Source organism: Cherax quadricarinatus, chromosome 87 (assembly GCF_038502225.1).
Source record: "Cherax quadricarinatus isolate ZL_2023a chromosome 87, ASM3850222v1, whole genome shotgun sequence".
Lineage (NCBI taxonomy): Eukaryota > Metazoa > Arthropoda > Malacostraca > Decapoda > Parastacidae > Cherax > Cherax quadricarinatus.
In genome coordinates this window covers 14449761-14467909 of record NC_091378.1, presented here as the reverse complement: position 1 = coordinate 14467909, position 18149 = coordinate 14449761, and the positions used below count along the sequence as shown (strand labels likewise).

Genomic DNA, 18149 nt, shown 5'->3' with positions numbered 1-18149 from the left:
CCACAGAACTGCAGGAGGCCAAGAGAAGAATACGATGAGAGCAACAGAGCAATGATCAACACACTAGCCGAGGTGGCCAGGAGAGCACACTCGGGGGAGCAAAGTTACTAGTTATGGGTGATTTCAATCACAAGGAGATTGACTTGGAAAACCTGGAGCCCCATGGGGGTCCCGAAACATGGAGAGCCAAGATGATAGATGTGGTACTGGAAAACCTCATGCATCAACATGTTAGAGACACTACCAGAGAGAGAGGAGAGGATGAACCAGCAAGACTGGACCTTGTATTCACTTTAAGTAGTTCAGACATCGAGGATATCATGTATGAAAGGCCCCTTGGAGCTAGTGATCATGTGGTTCTGTGCTTCGACTACATAGTTGAGCTCCAAGTGGAGAGAGTAGCAGGAATTGGGTGGGAAAAAACAAACTGCAAGAGGGGGAACTACTCAGGCATGAGGAACTTCCTTCAAGACATTCAGTGGGAGAGGGAACTGTCAGGAAAACCAGTACAAGAAATGATGGACTATGTGGCAACAAAATGCAAGGAGGCAGAGGAGAGGTTTGTTCCCAAGGGAAACAGAAATAATGGGAAGAACAGAACGAGCCCTTGGTTCACCCAAAGGTGTAGGGAGGCAAAAACTAGGTGTACTAGAGAATGGAAAAGGTACAGAAGACAGAGAACTCAGGAAAATAAAGAGATTAGCCGAAGAGCCAGAAACGAATATGCACAGATAAGAAGGGAGGCTCAGCGACAATATGAAAATGACATAGCATCGAAAGTCAAGACTGACCCGAAGCTGTTGTACAGCCACATCAGGAGGAAAACAACAGTCAAGGACCAGGTAATCAGACTGAGGAAGGGTGATGGGGAATTCACAAGAAACGACCGGGAGGTATGTCAGGAGCTCAACACAAGATTTAAAGAAGTATTTACAGTGGAAACCAGTAGGACTCCAGGAAATCAGAGCAGGGGGAATGCACCAGCAAGTGCTGGATGAGGTACATATAACCAAGGAGGAGGTGAAGAAGCTACTATGCGAACTTGACACCTCAAAAGCGGTGGGGCCAGACAACATCTCTCCGTGGGTCCTTAAGAGGGAGCAGAGATATTGTGCGTGCCATTTACAAAAATCTTCAACACATCATTTGAAACTGGGCAACTCCCTGAGGTATGGAAGATGGCAAATGTAGTCCCAATTTTTAAAAAGGGAGACAGACATGAGGCACTAAACTACAGACCTGTATCACTAACGTGTATAGTATGCAAGGTCATGGAGAAGATTATCAGGAGGAGAGTGGTGGAGCACCTGGAAAGAAACAAGTGTATAATTGACCACCAGCATGGTTTCAGGGAAGGAAAATCCTGTGTCACAAACCTATCTAGAGTTTTATGACAAGGTGACAGAAGTAAGACAAGAGAGAGAGGGGTGGATCGACTGCATTCTTTTGGACTGCAAGAAGGCCTTCGACACAGTTCCTCACAAGAGGTTACTGCAAAAGCTAGAGGATCAGGCACACATAACAGGAAAGGCACTGCAATGGATCAGAGAATACCTGACAGGGAGGCAACAACGAGTCATGGTACGTGATGAGGTGTCAAAGTGGGCGCCTGTGACAAGCGGGGTTCCACAGGGGTCAGTCCTAGGACCTGTGCTGTTCTTGGTATATGTGAACGACATAACGGAAGGGATAGACTCAGAAGTGTCCTTGTTTGCAGATGATGTGAAGTTAATGAGAAGAATCAAATCTGATGAGGATCAGGCAGGACTACAAAGAGACCTGGACAGGCTACAAGCCTGGTCCAGCAACTGGCTCCTTGAGTTTAACCCTGCCAAATGCAAAGTCATGAAGATTGGGGAAGGGCAAAGAAGACCGCAGACACAATATAGTTTAGATGGCCAAAGACTGCAAACCTCACTCAAGGAAAAAGATCTGGGGGTGAGTATAACACCGAGCATATCTCCTGAGGCGCACATCAATCAGATAACTGCTGCAGCATACGGGCGCCTGGCAAACCTACGGATAGCGTTCCGATACCTCAGTAAGGAGTCGTTCAAGACACTGTATACCATTTACGTCAGGCCCATACTGGAGTATGCAGCACCAGTTTGGAATCCACACCTAGTCAAGCACGTCAAGAAATTAGAGAAAGTGCAAAGGTTTGCAACAAGACTAGTCCCAGAGCTACGGGGATTGTCCTACGAAGAAAGGTTGAGGGAAATCGGCCTGACGACACTGGAGGCCAGGAGGGTCAGGGGAGACATGATAACGACATATAAAATACTGCGCGGAATAGACAAGGTGGACAAAGGATGTTCCAGAGATGGGACACAGACACAAGAGGTCACAATTGGAAGTTGAAGACTCAGATGAATCAAAGGGATTTTAGGAAGTATTTCTTCAGTCATAGAGTAGTCAAGCCGTGGAATAGCCTAGAAAGTGAAGTAGTGGAGGCGGGAACCATACATAGTTTTAAGGCGAGGTTTGATAAAGCTCATGGAGCAGGGAGAGAGAGGACCTAGTAGCAACCGGTGAAGAGGCGGGGCCAGGAGCTAAGACTCGACCCCTGCAACCACAAATAGGTGAGTACAAATAGGTGAGTACACACACACACCTCACTTTGAACACCTTCAAAACACTCTCATACATCATTTGAGACCACCTTTCTCAATATCTCTCATCCACAACCTTTATCATCTCACTACAGAACAACCCCAAGATTACTTCGAACACTCTCATAAATCATTTGAATACTCACATAAACACCTTTGAACATTTCCAAACAACACTGAAGCACTTCCAAAATATCATTTTGATTACTCCCAAATAAGATTTATCATCTCTAATTTATCTACACTTACACATTTCATTAACTGAAATTACAACACATCCACCATACTACTCCCTCAGTCTCCAGACTTTACAACATTAACACAAAAACTAACTCAGACACTTATGACATGAGACATTTTACCAAAACTAACACAAACACATATCTGTTATATCTCCAATATCTAAGATCACCACAATCAAGACGTTTGCCAAATTCTATAACCCCACCACTAAGATCACACATTTTTTTTTGTACACATTCTCTTAAAACATCATCATAACGAAGATCACTAAAACTATCTATACTTTTACTAAGATCACATAACATTTTGTCTTCTCTAACTCACCCACCAATTCACATTCTCATTCACACTTACACATTTCATTAACCGAAATTACATCTCATCCACCAAACTCCTCCCTCATTCTCCAGACTTTACAACATTAGCACAAAAAAAAAAACTAACTCATACACTTATGACATGAGACATTACCATATCTAACACACTGACTAACTTTGAACCAACTCTGAACACCACTGATCATCTTCAAAAAATACTCTGCACATCATTTGAACACCTTCAAAAAACACCATCAAACACCTCCGAATACTCCCAAAACACTACTGATTACTACCAAATCACCACTGAATACTACCAAATCACCGTCAAAATCACCAGAAACTAAGTTTAACATCACCATCTAACATCCTTTTTATAGAAATCCCCTCAAATCACTATAACCAAGAACTCCCTCCCCATTTGGCGCATAAAAAAAAAAAAGCATGAACACAAACCTAATACGCAAACACTTAGTACATGATCACCATCAACTGAAAACATATCTTGTACACACACATAATCTAAGACAACCACCAACTACAATCACCCATGTTCACTTACCTCAAAAATCACTAATATCACAGAAAACACTCATTTTTATAAACATTTCACACACAAAAAAATCATATTTGACAATATCTAAGCGCACTCACCTCACTACCACCAACACACGATGTCACACCTCACAGGACCGACGAGCTCACCTCCAGTGACGTCACACTCCCATTGTGTTACTTGGTGGTTGGTAACATCACACCCAACCCACCTTGTTTCAACCTGTTGTACCCTACATTATCTAAGAACACTATATCCAAGACGATTACCAGATTTTATGACCCCACCACCAAGATCACAGAAAACACACATTTTTATAATTATTCACACAAAAATCACGATCACCAATTCCATATCATGTTTACCGTCATCTATCAACACTCATCACCAAGATCACCAAAAATCTAAGATCATGCATCTCAAAACTACTATGATCACTGAAAACACTTATTTTTTAAACATTCGCACAAAAATAAGACATACACAAAAATACCACAACACTTCCACCAACATCTATAACATAACATGAGCACTATAACATATCACTATCACAAAAAAAATAATACACAGACACCCACATCTTATACATTTCAATCACAAATTTAAGACATGAGACATACACACCAAATCTAAGACATTCACCTCCAACTAAGACATACACATCTTAACTAAGACATACACCAAAAACCTATACTTGACATATTGCGGTATGAATATTCATACCGCATTTATGTTGCATATCACATTTCCTCATCCACATCATCCCTAAAACATCCTTCCTTATTCATTCCGTATATCTCCTAGAGTTGTTTTAACCCCGACGGCCCATCATGACATTAGGAGCCAGAGTGTAGTAGGTGGTGTTGGAGTGGTGATGGTTGCTCTGGCTCCTACGTCGTGATGGGCCCGTCGGGGTTAAAACAACTCTAGGAGATATACGGAATGAATAAGGAAGGATGTTTTAGGGATGATGTGGATGAGGAAATGTGATATGCAACATAAATGCGGTATGAATATTCATACCGCAATATGTCAAGTATAGGTTTTTGGTGTATGTCTTAGTTAAGATGTGTATGTCTTAGTTGGAGGTGAATGTCTTAGATTTGGTGTGTATGTCTCATGTCTTAAATTTGTGATTGAAATGTATAAGATGTGGGTGTCTGTGTATTATTTTTTTTGTGATAGTGATATGTTATAGTGCTCATGTTATGTTATAGATGTTGGTGGAAGTGTTGTGGTATTTTTGTGTATGTCTTATTTTTGTGCGAATGTTTAAAAAATAAGTGTTTTCAGTGATCATAGTAGTTTTGAGATGCATGATCTTAGATTTTTGGTGATCTTGGTGATGAGTGTTGATAGATGACGGTAAACATGATATGGAATTGGTGATCGTGATTTTTGTGTGAATAATTATAAAAATGTGTGTTTTCTGTGATCTTGGTGGTGGGGTCATAAAATCTGGTAATCGTCTTGGATATAGTGTTCTTAGATAATGTAGGGTACAACAGGTTGAAACAAGGTGGGTTGGGTGTGATGTTACCAACCACCAAGTAACACAATGGGAGTGTGACGTCACTGGAGGTGAGCTCGTCGGTCCTGTGAGGTGTGACATCGTGTGTTGGTGGTAGTGAGGTGAGTGCGCTTAGATATTGTCAAATATGATTTTTTTGTGTGAAATGTTTATAAAAATGAGTGTTTTCTGTGATATTAGTGATTTTTGAGGTAAGTGAACATGGGTGATTGTAGTTGGTGGTTGTCTTAGATTATGTGTGTGTACAAGATATGTTTTCAGTTGATGGTGATCATGTACTAAGTGTTTGCGTATTAGGTTTGTGTTCATGCTTTTTTTTTTTTTTGCGCCAAATGGGGAGGGAGTTCTTGGTTATAGTGATTTGAGGGGATTTCTATAAAAAGGATGTTAGATGGTGATGTTAAACTTAGTTTCTGGTGATTTTGACGGTGATTTGGTAGTATTCAGTGGTGATTTGGTAGTAATCAGTAGTGTTTTGGGAGTATTCGGAGGTGTTTGATGGTGTTTTTTGAAGGTGTTCAAATGATGTGCAGAGTATTTTTTGAAGATGATCAGTGGTGTTCAGAGTTGGTTCAAAGTTAGTCAGTGTGTTAGATATGGTAATGTCTCATGTCATAAGTGTATGAGTTAGTTTTTTTTGTGCTAATGTTGTAAAGTCTGGAGAATGAGGGAGGAGTTTGGTGGATGAGATGTAATTTCGGTTAATGAAATGTGTAAGTGTGAATGAGAATGTGAATTGGTGGGTGAGTTAGAGAAGACAAAATGTTATGTGATCTTAGTAAAAGTATAGATAGTTTTAGTGATCTTCGTTATGATGATGTTTTAAGAGAATGTGTACAAAAAAAATGTGTGATCTTAGTGGTGGGGTTATAGAATTTGGCAAACGTCTTGATTGTGGTGATCTTAGATATTGGAGATATAACAGATATGTGTTTGTGTTAGTTTTGGTAAAATGTCTCATGTCATAAGTGTCTGAGTTAGTTTTTGTGTTAATGTTGTAAAGTCTGGAGACTGAGGGAGTAGTATGGTGGATGTGTTGTAATTTCAGTTAATGAAATGTGTAAGTGTAGATAAATTAGAGATGATAAATCTTATTTGGGAGTAATCAAAATGATATTTTGGAAGTGCTTCAGTGTTGTTTGGAAATGTTCAAAGGTGTTTATGTGAGTATTCAAATGATTTATGAGAGTGTTCGAAGTAATCTTGGGGTTGTTCTGTAGTGAGATGATAAAGGTTGTGGATGAGAGATATTGAGAAAAGGTGGTCTCAAATGATGTATGAGAGTGTTTTGAAGGTGTTCAAAGTAAAGTGAGGTGTGTGTGTGTGTGTGTGTGTGTGTGTGTGTGTGTGTGTGTGTGTGTGTGTGTGTGTGTGCGTGTGCGTGTGCGTGTGTGTATGTGTGTGTGTGTGTGTGTTAGGTGGTCATAGAGTTTTGTGAATATCTTGGTTACAGTGATTTTAGTGGATTTGAGATGGGTGATGAGATGCATTTGTGGATGTGAAATGTGATTTTTGTGTGTGTTCAGAAGAGGTGTGTTGGGAGATGGGTGAGTGGATGTGAAGAAATGCGGGTGAGATGGAGAGGGGTATGGGGAGGGTTGTATTAGAAATTTAATGAAATATGGGGAGATTTTACTGAAAATAAAGGTAATGTGTGAATATTTTAAAAAGAAATTATAGAATTGAAAAGTTATGATATATTGGAGAAGAATGGAGGGTGTAGAAACATGTCGCAATAGTTGGGTAGTGAGATTAGTTGATGCGAGTATAATATCAATTTATGTGGACACAAGGAGATGGGTATGGAGAGGATTTTATTAGAATTTTAGTAATGTAAAGAGGAATGTGTATTACATTTAAGATTCAGTAAAAAGAAGGGGAAAAAATTGTGAATAAATTGGTAATTGATGAGGGTTGTGGGTAATGTAGTCGAACTAGAGATACCAAAAAAGATGATATAAGTGGGTTGTTTTTGTGACTTTTTCTGATGAAATTAGTTAAAACGAGAAAAAAATTGTGGGTTGTGGGGTGTTGGTGGTTGTGGGTGTTGTTGTCGAACTAGTGATGTCGAAAAAGTGGTTATAAGTTGTGGGTTGTTGATGTGACTTTTTCTGATGAAATTAGTTAAAACGAGAAAAAAAATTGTGGGTTGTGGGTGTTGTGGGTGTTGTGGGTTGTGGGTGTTGTCGAACTAGAGATACCGAAAAAAGTGGTTATAAGTTGTGGGTAGTTGTTGTGGGGGTGTGGGTGATGTGGGATGTGGGTGTTGTGGGATGTGGGTGTTGTGGGTTGTGGGTGTTGTTGTCGAACTAGAGATGCTGAAAAGTGGTTAAAAGTTGTTGGTTGTTGTTGTGACTTTTTCAGATGAAATTAGTTAAAACGTGAAAAAAAATTGTGGGATGTGGGTGTTGTGGATTGTGGGCGTTGTTGTCGAACTAGAGATACCGAAAAGTGGCTATAAGTTGTGGCTTGTTGTGCCTTTTTCTGATGAAATTAGTTAAAACGAGAAAAAATTGTGGGTTGTGGGTGTTGTGGGATGTGGGTGTTGTGGGTTGTGGGTGTTGTTGGCGAACTAGAGATACCGAAAAAGTGGTTATAAGTTGTGGGTTGTTGTGACTTTTTCTGATGAAATTAGTTAAAACGTGAAAAAATTGTGGGTTGTGGGTGTTGTGGGACGTGGGTGTTGTGGGATGTGGGTGTTGTGGGTTGTGGGTGTTGTGGGTTTGTGGGTGTTGTTGTCGAACTAGAGATGCTGAAAAGTGATTGTAAGTTGGTTGTTGTGACTGAAAAGTGATTGTAAGTTGGTTGTTGTGACTTTTTCTGATGATATTAGTTAAAACGAGAAAAAATTGTGGGTTGTGGGTGTTGTGGGGTGTGGGTGATGTGGGTTGTGGGTGATGTGGGATGTGGGTGTTGTTGTTGTAGAACTAGAGATACCGAAAAAGATGTTATAAGTGGGTTGTTGTTGTGACTTTTTCTGATGAAATTAGTTAAAACGAGAAAAAATTGTGGGGTGTGGGTGTTGTGGGTGTTGTGGTATGTGGGTGTTGTTGTCGAACTAGAGTTGTTGAAAAGTGATTATAAGTTGTGGGTTGTTGTTGTTGTGACTTTGTGATGAAATTAGTTAAAACGAGAAAAAATTGTGGGTTGTTGGTGATGTGGGTTGTGGGTGATGTGGGATGTGGGTGTTGTGGGTTGTGGGTGTTGTAGGATGTGGGTGTTGATCTTAGTTTATGGTGATTTTGGTGGTGTTTTGAGTGTATTCAGTGGTGTTTTAGTAGTGTTCAGTGGTGTATTTGGGAGTACTCAAATGGTGTTTTGAGGTTATTCAAAGGTGTGATTATAAGTTGTGGGTTGTTGTTGTTGTGACTTTCTGATGAAATCAGTTAAAACGAGAAAAAAAATGTGGGGTGTGGGTGATGTGGGTTGTGTGTGTTGTGGGGTGTGGGTGATTTGAGTTGTGGGTGTTGTGGGGTGTGGGTGATGTGGGATGTGGGTGTTGTGGGATGTGGGTGTTGTGGGTGTTGTTGTCAAACTAGAGATACCGAAAAAGATGTTATAAGTGGGTTGTTGTTGTGACTTTTCCTGATGAAATTAGTTAAAAAGAGAAAAAAATGTGGGGTGTGGGTGATGTGGGTGATGTGGGTTGTGGGTGATGTGGGATGTGGGTGTTGTGGGTTGTGGGTGTTGTGGGATGTGGGTGTTGATCTTAGTTTATGGTGATTTTGGTGGTGTTTTGAGTGCATTCAGTGGTGTTTTAGTAGTATTCAGTGGTGTATTTGGGAGTACTCAAATGGTGTTTTGAGGTTATTCAAAGGTGTTTTTGAAGGTGTTCAAATGATGTGCAAGAGTACTTATGAAGGTGTTCTGGGAGTATTCAGAGGTGATTTGGGGGTGTTCGAATGATGTTTTTGGAGTATTTAAAGGTAATTGATGGTGTTTTTTGGTGATGTTCAAAGTAAAGTGTTTGAGTTAGTTTTTGTGATAATGTTGTGAAGTCTGGAGACTGAGGGAGGAGTTTTGGGGGATGAGTTGTAATTTAATGAAATGTGTAAGTGCAGATAAATTAGAGCTGTCAAATCTTATTTGGGAGTATTCAAAAATGATATTTTGGAAGTGTTTCAGTGTTGTTTGGAAATGTTCAAAGGTATTTTTGTGAGTATTCAAATGATTTATGAGAGTGTTTTGAAGGTGTTCAAAGTAAAGTGAGGTGTGTGTGCGTATTAACTTCGTAATATGTAAAATTGTGATTAGTGAATTAATCGAAAAGTGGTTATAAGTGTTGTGGTGACTTTTTCTGATGAAATAGTTAAAACGAGAAAAATTGGGGGTTATGAGTGAAAATTGTGAGGTGTTGGTTGGAGTGTGAGGGTTCGGGAGGGTGGGGAGGAGAGAGAGAGAAGGTTACTTCGTGGGGAGTGACCTGAGATGAAATAGTTAAAACGAGAAAAATGTCTAGACTTGTGTTGTATTTTGTAAAGAAATTGTGGATTGTTGTGGGTATTAACGAAAAAAAAATGTGAAATTATTCGGGTTATCCTGGGTTAAGAGTGAAAAATGTGTAGGGGTAAGTCGATAAGATTCAGCCTGTGTGCGGGGTCATAACGTGACGCCACTGACATAGGGGGAAGTCGACAAGATTCAGCCTGTGTGTGTGAGGTCATCACGTGACGTCACTGACCGCCGAGTAAACACAGGTTCGGTGACGTCACACTTGTTTAGACCTGTAGTAAGAGAGAGCACCATGCCCCATAGGAGGAGTTCATTTGAATGCTTACCCCCAGAGGGGGGAATCCAAAAAAAACTTGATCCGAGGAGATGGAGGAGAAAACCTTGATCCAAGGAGATGGAGTCTTGGTATTATCGAGAAAACTTGATCCAAGGGGGCGCGGGTGGGGGTCGTGGGTGGGGGGCGCGAGGGTGGGGGGTTGAGGGTGAGGTGGTCTCGAGGGTGAGGTGGTCTCGAGGGTGAGGTGGTCTCGAGGGTGAGGTGGTCTCGAGGGTGAGGTGGTCTCGAGGGTGAGGTGGTCTCGAGGGTGAGGTGGTCTCAAGGGCGAGGTCAAGGTCATTAGCATATAGGTGTGAGAAAGGAGCCACTCAGAAGAGACCATTCCGTGGAGACCGTACCGTGGGAGACCGCTGAGAGGAGGAAGCCACTGAGAGGAGGAGACCGTACAGAAGAAACCAACACTACTTATATATATATATATATATATATATATATATATATATATATATATATATATATATATATATATATATATATATATATATATATATATATATATATATATATATATATATATATGTCGTGCCGAATAGGCAGAACTTGCGATCTTGGCTTAAATAGCAACGCTCATCTTGCCATATAGGACAAGTGTAAATTTGTGTATGCAATAATTTCGCCAAAATCATTCTGAACCTAACGAAAAAAATATATTTCACTGTATTTGTTTAGTATTAAAATATTGTAAACAAATCTAAAATATGTTTAGTTGGGTTAGACTAAAATAAATTGTTCTTGTTATAATGAGGTTAGGTAGGTTTTCTAAGTTCCTTTTGGTGCAAAATTATAAATTTTTACATCAACATTAATGAAAAAAAAATATCTTTAAACATACAAGAGATAATTTTAGAAAGGACTTAATTTTAAATGAGTTCATGCTAATTGACCAGTTTTACATATTCGGCACGACATACATATATATATATATATATATATATATATATATATATATATATATATATATATATATATATATATATATATATATATATATATATATATATATATATATATATATATATATATATATATATATATATATATATATATATATATATATATATATATATATGTATGTATATATATATATTGTGACCACGAATGAGTGGTAATGATGAATACAAACACAGCACTAGCCAAAGACTCGAACTCATGCAGCTTTGGCCTGCATCATGGTGGTCGAAAACATATGATGCCCTAATCCACTGGAACTTACGATCCTTAAGAGTAGCGCACCCAGCGGAACTGGATGTTGTACTCGAGACCCAAAGACACACGATGGTGTGGATGACTCTTAAGGATCGTATGGTCCAGTCGATTAGGGCGTCAAGTGTTTTCGCCCACCATGAGGCAGGCCAAAGCAGCATGGGTTTGAGTCCTTGGCTAATGCAGTGTTGTTATTGATCAATACCACTCGTTCGTGGGCAAAATAATATAAAATACTGCTCGTTGTGCTAGTACACCAAACAGGGACTAGAATGAAATTAGCCTAGAGTCATCAGCACCATCGTGTGTCCTTGGGTAGTGAGTACAACATCCAGTTCCGCTGGATGCGCTACTCTTAAGGATCGTATGGTCCAGTGCATTAAGGCGTCATGTGTTTTCTCCCAACATGAGGCAGGCCAAAGCAGCATGGGTTTGAGTCCTTGGCTAATGCAATGTTGGAATTGATTATAAATATATATATATATATATATATATATATATATATATATATATATATATATATATATATATATATATATATATATATATATATATTTTTATTTATTATCACACTGGCCGATTCCCACCAAGGCAGGGTGGCCCGAAAAAGAAAGACTTTCACCATCATTCACTCCATCACTGTCTTGCCAGAAGGGTGCTTTACACTACAGTTTTTAAACTGCAACATTAACACCCCTCCTTCAGAGTGCAGGCACTGTACTTCCCATCTCCAGGACTCAAGTCCGGCCTGCCGGTTTCCCTGAATCCCTTCATAAATGTTGCTTTGCTCACACTCCAACAGCACGTCAAGTATTAAAAACCATTTGTCTCCATTCACTCCTATCAAACACGCTCACGCATGCCTGCTGGAAGTCCAAGCCCCTCGCACACAAAACCTCCTTTACCCCCTCCCTCCAACCTTTCCTAGGCCGACCCCTACCCCGCCTTCCTTCCACTACAGACTGATACACTCTTGAAGTCATTCTGTTTCGCTCCATTCTCTCTACATGTCCGAGCCACCTCAACAACCCTTCCTCAGCCCTCTGGACAACAGTTTTGGTAATCCCGCACCTCCTCCTAACTTCCAAACTACGAATTCTCTGCATTATATTCACACCACACATTGCCCTCAGACATGACATCTCCACTGCCTCCAGCCTTCTCCTCGCTGCAACATTCATCACCCACGCTTCACACCCATATAAGAGCGTTGGTAAAACTATACTCTCATACATTCCCCTCTTTGCCTCCAAGGACAAAGTTCTTTGTCTCCACAGACTCCTAAGTGCACCACTCACTCTTTTTCCCTCATCAATTCTATGATTCACCTCATCTTTCATAGACCCATCGGCTGACACGTCCACTCCCAAATATCTGAATACGTTCACCTCCTCCATACTCTCTCCCTCCAATCTGATATCCAATCTTTCATCACCTAATCTTTTTGTTATCCTCATAACCTTACTCTTTCCTGTATTCACCTTTAATTTTCTTCTTTTGCACACCCTACCAAATTCATCCACCAATCTCTGCAACTTCTCTTCAGAATCTCCCAAAAGCACAGTGTCATCAGCAAAGAGCAGCTGTGACAACTCCCACTTTGTGTGTGATTCTTTATCTTTTAACTCCACGTGTCTTTGACAAGACCCTCGCATTTACTTCTCTTACAACCCCATCTATAAATATATTAAACAACCACGGTGACATCACACATCCTTGTCTAAGGCCTACTTTTACTGGGAAAAAATTTCCCTCTTTCCTACATACTCTAACTTGAGCCTCAATATCCTCGTAAAAACTCTTTACTGCTTTCAGTAACCTACCTCCTACACCATACACTTGCAACATCTGCCACATTGCCCCCCTATCCACCCTGTCATACGCCTTTTCCAAATCCATAAATGCCACAAAGACCTCTTTAGCCTTATCTAAATACTGTTCACTTATATGTTTCACTGTAAACACCTGGTCCACACACCCCCTACCTTTCCTAAAGCCTCCTTGTTCATCTGCTATCCTATTCTCCGTCTTATTCTTAATTCTTTCAATTATAACTCTACCATACACTTTACCAGGTATACTCAACAGACTTATCCCCCTATAATTTTTGCACTCTCTTTTATCCCCTTTGCCTTTATACAAAGGAACTATGCATGCTGTCTGCCAATCCCTAGGTACCTTACCCTCTTCCATACATTTATTAAATAATTGCACCAACCACTCCAAAATTATATCCCCACCTGCTTTTGACATTTCTATCTTTATCCCATCAATCCCGGCTGCCTTACCCCCTTTCATTTTACCTACTGCCTCACGAACTTCCCCCACACTCACAACTGGCTCTTCCTCACTCCTACAAGATGTTATTCCTCCTTGCCCTATACACGAAATCACAGCTTCCCTATCTTCATCAACATTTAACAATTCCTCAAAATATTCCCTCCATCTTCCCAATACCTCTAACTTTCCATTTAATAACTCTCCTCTCCTATTTTTAACTGACAAATCCATTTGTTCTCTAGGCTTTCTTAACTTGTTAATCTCACTCCAAAACTTTTTCTTATTTTCAACAAAATTTGTTGATAACATCTCACCCACTCTCTCATTTGCTCTCTTTTCACATTGCTTCACCACTCTCTTAACCTCTCTCTTTTTCTCCATATACTCTTCCCTCCTTGCATCACTTCTACTTTGTAAAAACTTCTCATATGCTAACTTTTTCTCCCTTACTACTCTCTTTACATCATCATTCCATATATATATATATATATATATATATATATATATATATATATATATATATATATATATATATATATATATATATATATATATATATATATATATATATATATATTATTAACATACTGGCCGATTCCTACCAAGGCAGGGTGGCCAGAAAAAGAAAAACTTTCACCATCATTCACTCCATCACTCTCTTGCCAGAAGGGTGCTTTACACTACAGTTTTTACACTGCAACATTAACACCCCTCCTTCAGAGTGCAGGCACTGTACTTCCCATCTCCAGGACTCAAGTTCGGCCTGCCGGTTTCCCTGAATCCCTTCATAAATGTTACTTTGCTCACACTCCAACAGCACGTCAAGTATTAAAAACCATTTGTCTCCATTCACTCCTATCAAACACGCTCACGCATGCCTGCTGGAAGTCCAAGCCCCTCGCACACAAAACCTCCTTTACCCCCTCCCTCCAACCTTTTCTAGGCCGACCCCTACCCCACCTTCCTTCCACTACAGACTGATACACTCTTGAAGTCATTCTGTTCGCTCCATTCTCTCTACATGTCCGAACCACCTCAACAACCCTTCCTCAGCCCTCTGGACAACAGTTTTGGTAATCCCGCACCTCCTCCTAACTTCCAAACTATGAATTCTCTGCATTATATTCACACCACACACATTGCCCTCAGACATGACATCTCCACTGCCTCCGGCCTTCTCCTCGCTGCAACATTCATCGCCACTGCTTCACACCCATATAAGAGCGTTGGTAACACTATACTCTCATACATTTCCCTCTTTGCCTCCAAGGACAAAGTTCTTTGTCTCCACAGACTCATAAGTGCACTGCTCACCCTTTTCCCCTCATCAATTCTATGATTCACCTCATCTTTCATAGACCCATCCGCTGACACTTCCACTCCCAAATATCTGAATACATTCACCTCCTCCATACTCTCTCCCTCGAATCTGATATCCAATCTTTCATCACCTAATCTTTTTGTTATCCTCATAACCTTACTCTTTCCTGTATTCACTTTTAATTTTCTTCTTTTGCATACCCTACCAAAATCATCCACCAACCTCTGCAACTTCTCTTCAGAATCTCCCAAGAGCACAGTGTCATCAGCAAGAAGCAACTGTGACAACTCCCACTTTATGTGTGATTCTTTATCTTTTAACTCCTCGCCTCTTGCCAAGACCCTCACATTTACTTCTCTTACAACCCCATCTATATATATATTAAACAACCACGGTGACATCACACATCCTTGTCTAAGGCCTACTTTTACTGGGAAATAATCTCCTTCTTTCCTACATACTCTAACTTGAGCCTCACTATCCTCGTAAAAACTCTTCACTGCTTTCAGTAACCTACCTCCTACACCATACACCTGCAACATCTGCCATATTGCCCCTCTATCCACCCTGTCATACGCCTTTTCCAAATCCATAAATGCCACAAAAACCTCTTTAGCCTTATCTAAATACTGTTCACTTACATGTTTCACTGTAAACACCCGGTCCACACACCCCCTGAATAAATTAAGAGAAGGGTGAACGAGAGGCTGGAGCCGCAGTCCATAAATTGAGAGTGCGAGGCTCTACTGTATCGGCTACCTGGGCTTCTAATAGGAAGGAACTGGTAGTAATCCTGTAATATATTCCGTTAATAAAGGCACCAATGTTAACCCAGCTAAGCGCCTTCGTTCAATCCAGGAACTTTAGCAGTAGATATATTCTTACTCCCTGAATGCCAAATCATCTATGGACCCTATATATTTACTGAGAGATATCCCTGAGTGTATATACTATCATGAATACGTAACTTTCCTGGTCTGGCCTGGTGGCTAAACTTTCGCTTCACATGGCGAGGGTCCGGGTTCAATTCCCGGCGAGGGTAGAAACAGTGGGCTTGTTTCTTCACACCCGTTGTCTATGTTCCCCATCAGTAAAATGTTTACCTGGGTGTTAGTGGACTGGTGTGGGTCGCATCCTGGGACAAAAGTGACCTAATTTGCTGGAAATGTTCTGCATAACAAGCTGCTTTCTATAAAGTAGTATGTAATTGATGTCACCGAGGCCTGTATACCTTCTACATGTACTTGTAGAAATGAAGATATTATTATTTATTTACCAATCTCACACTACATCATTTCTCATTGGAGAAAATTACTAACCAAGTATGGATATAGCAGATATTGCTCCCCCGACGAGTGAGAGAGCCACTGGAACGACTGGCATAGTACGACTCCCCAGCAAGTACTCCAGAGTGGTCACCACTCCACGACTCTTGAAGGCGCTGTACACACCGATGCCCACCGATACTACCAGCAAAGCAGCAAACACAGCGTAGTCCACCAGAGTGAACTTCGAACCCACAACTCCCTCGCTCACGGGAGTCTCTTCAGTCCCTTCCATCCTATGCAGAACCAAGGAGGTACTCTAGGGACGTGGCTGAGATGACAGACACCTCTTCAAATGCTAAACACTTTATAAATCTTGCTCTGAAAGATTTAAGTGCTTTCGTGCCTAATGAAGATGCGTTTTGAAAGCAGATGAATGTTGATATGATACTAAGAGGTGAAATTAACTATTAAAATACTACGAAAACTATTTCTCATTTTCACACGTCCCTCTCTACACTACCACTCTTCAGTCCACTCTACCAGACGCTTCTCTCCACACTGCCACACTAGCACGCTTAACGTGGCTGCTGCTGCTGTGGTTGTAACACTCCGCCTCACTAAGTAGTCCCTAAAATGTCTCTATCCGGCAACCCAACAGTTGTTTTTTTGTTTTTTTGTTTTTTTTTTATTCGCCGGTACTCTCCCGGCCCGGGTCTTTTACAAGTAGTGGTGACCCGGCCTTGGCTCCCTATCTGGGGAGTGTCTCGAGACTTAAGTCTCCCATGGGAGGAGGTACAAGTACCCCCTCATCTTTGGGACCAACTGTCCCCAGGCCTAGCTACATTCCCCGCCCTCACGGGGCTCGTAGGGAGAAGCTAGGCCTCTGGTCTGCCATCTGCCCCGCCCCGAAGGGGCTCGTGGGGATGGCAGTCTTGTTAAACAGTTGTTCGACGAATGCTTACGTTAACAATAATGAAAGCAGGTCTTTCCAAAGGAACCCGTACCTTGCCCATGAGAAGGAGACTATTTTGTATCTTATATTATGGCTGGCCTTTGTAAAAATGTTATAAAGGAGAGCCGATTGAAAAAGCACATTAATGCCAGAGGTTCTCTAGTTCCATCGAGTGGACGATCCTCTTCCACTACTCTTATGGGAAGAATTATGGTGCTCCTTCAAGTGTGAAGACTGGACAAAGTCATGGCGGGACCACCATTACGTTATATTCGTGAAATAGAAACAAGTAAATCGTTTTGAATTCTAACTGAACTGAGTGTATTTTACTTTTGTTTTTTATTTTTAACACATCGGCCTTCTCCCACCAAGGCAGGGTGGCCACCAAGGCAGGGTGGCCACCGAGGCAGGGTGGCCACCAAGGCAGGGTGGCCCGAAAAAGAACATAAGAAAGGAGATTCACTGCAGCAGGCCTATTGGCCCATTCTCTCCATCACTGTCTTGCCAGAGGTGCACTTACACTACAGTTATAAAACTGCAACATTAACACCCCTCCTTCAGAGTGCAGACACTGTACTTCCCATCTCCAGGACTCAAGTCTGGCCTGCCGGTTTCCCTGAATCCCTTCATAAATGTTACCTTGCTCACACTCCAAGAGTATGTCAAGTCCTAAAAGCAATTTGTCTCCATTTGCTCCTATATAACACGATCACGCATGCTTGCTGGAAGTCCAAGCCCCTCTCACACAAAACCTCCTTTACCCCGTCCCTCCAACCTTCCCTAGGCCGACCCCCACACCGCCTTCTCTCCACTGAAGATTTATACGCTCTCTACGTGTCCGAACCACCTCAACAACCTCTCCTCATCCCTCTGGATAATAAGAACATAAAAAAGAAGGAGCACTGCAGCAGGCCTACTGGCCCATGTGGGGCAGGTTCATGTCAACCCGCTACTTAGACCAATGACCCACTCAGTCAGGTCACCTCCACTTAAGGATGGAGCATGGCATCTGATCCCGTAGCACCAGCTAGTCAGGTCCAACTCACACCAACCCACACCCACTCATATATTCATTAT

The 18149-nt window shown here is 41.2% G+C and overlaps 1 protein-coding gene across 2 annotated transcripts in view; it reads right to left on the bottom strand.

Annotated features, from left to right (window-relative positions):
• LOC138855264 (sodium-coupled monocarboxylate transporter 1-like) overlaps positions 1-16715 on the bottom strand; it is a 130451-nt gene extending 113736 nt beyond the window's left edge. For both annotated transcript variants that reach the window (XM_070103760.1, XM_070103761.1), the window contains exon 1: positions 16172-16715. In XM_070103760.1, coding sequence (XP_069959861.1) covers positions 16172-16412 — 241 coding nt within the window. In that variant the 5' untranslated portion in view covers positions 16413-16715. The remainder of the gene's footprint in view (positions 1-16171) is intronic.
• Positions 16716-18149: the final 1434 nt, after the last annotated feature.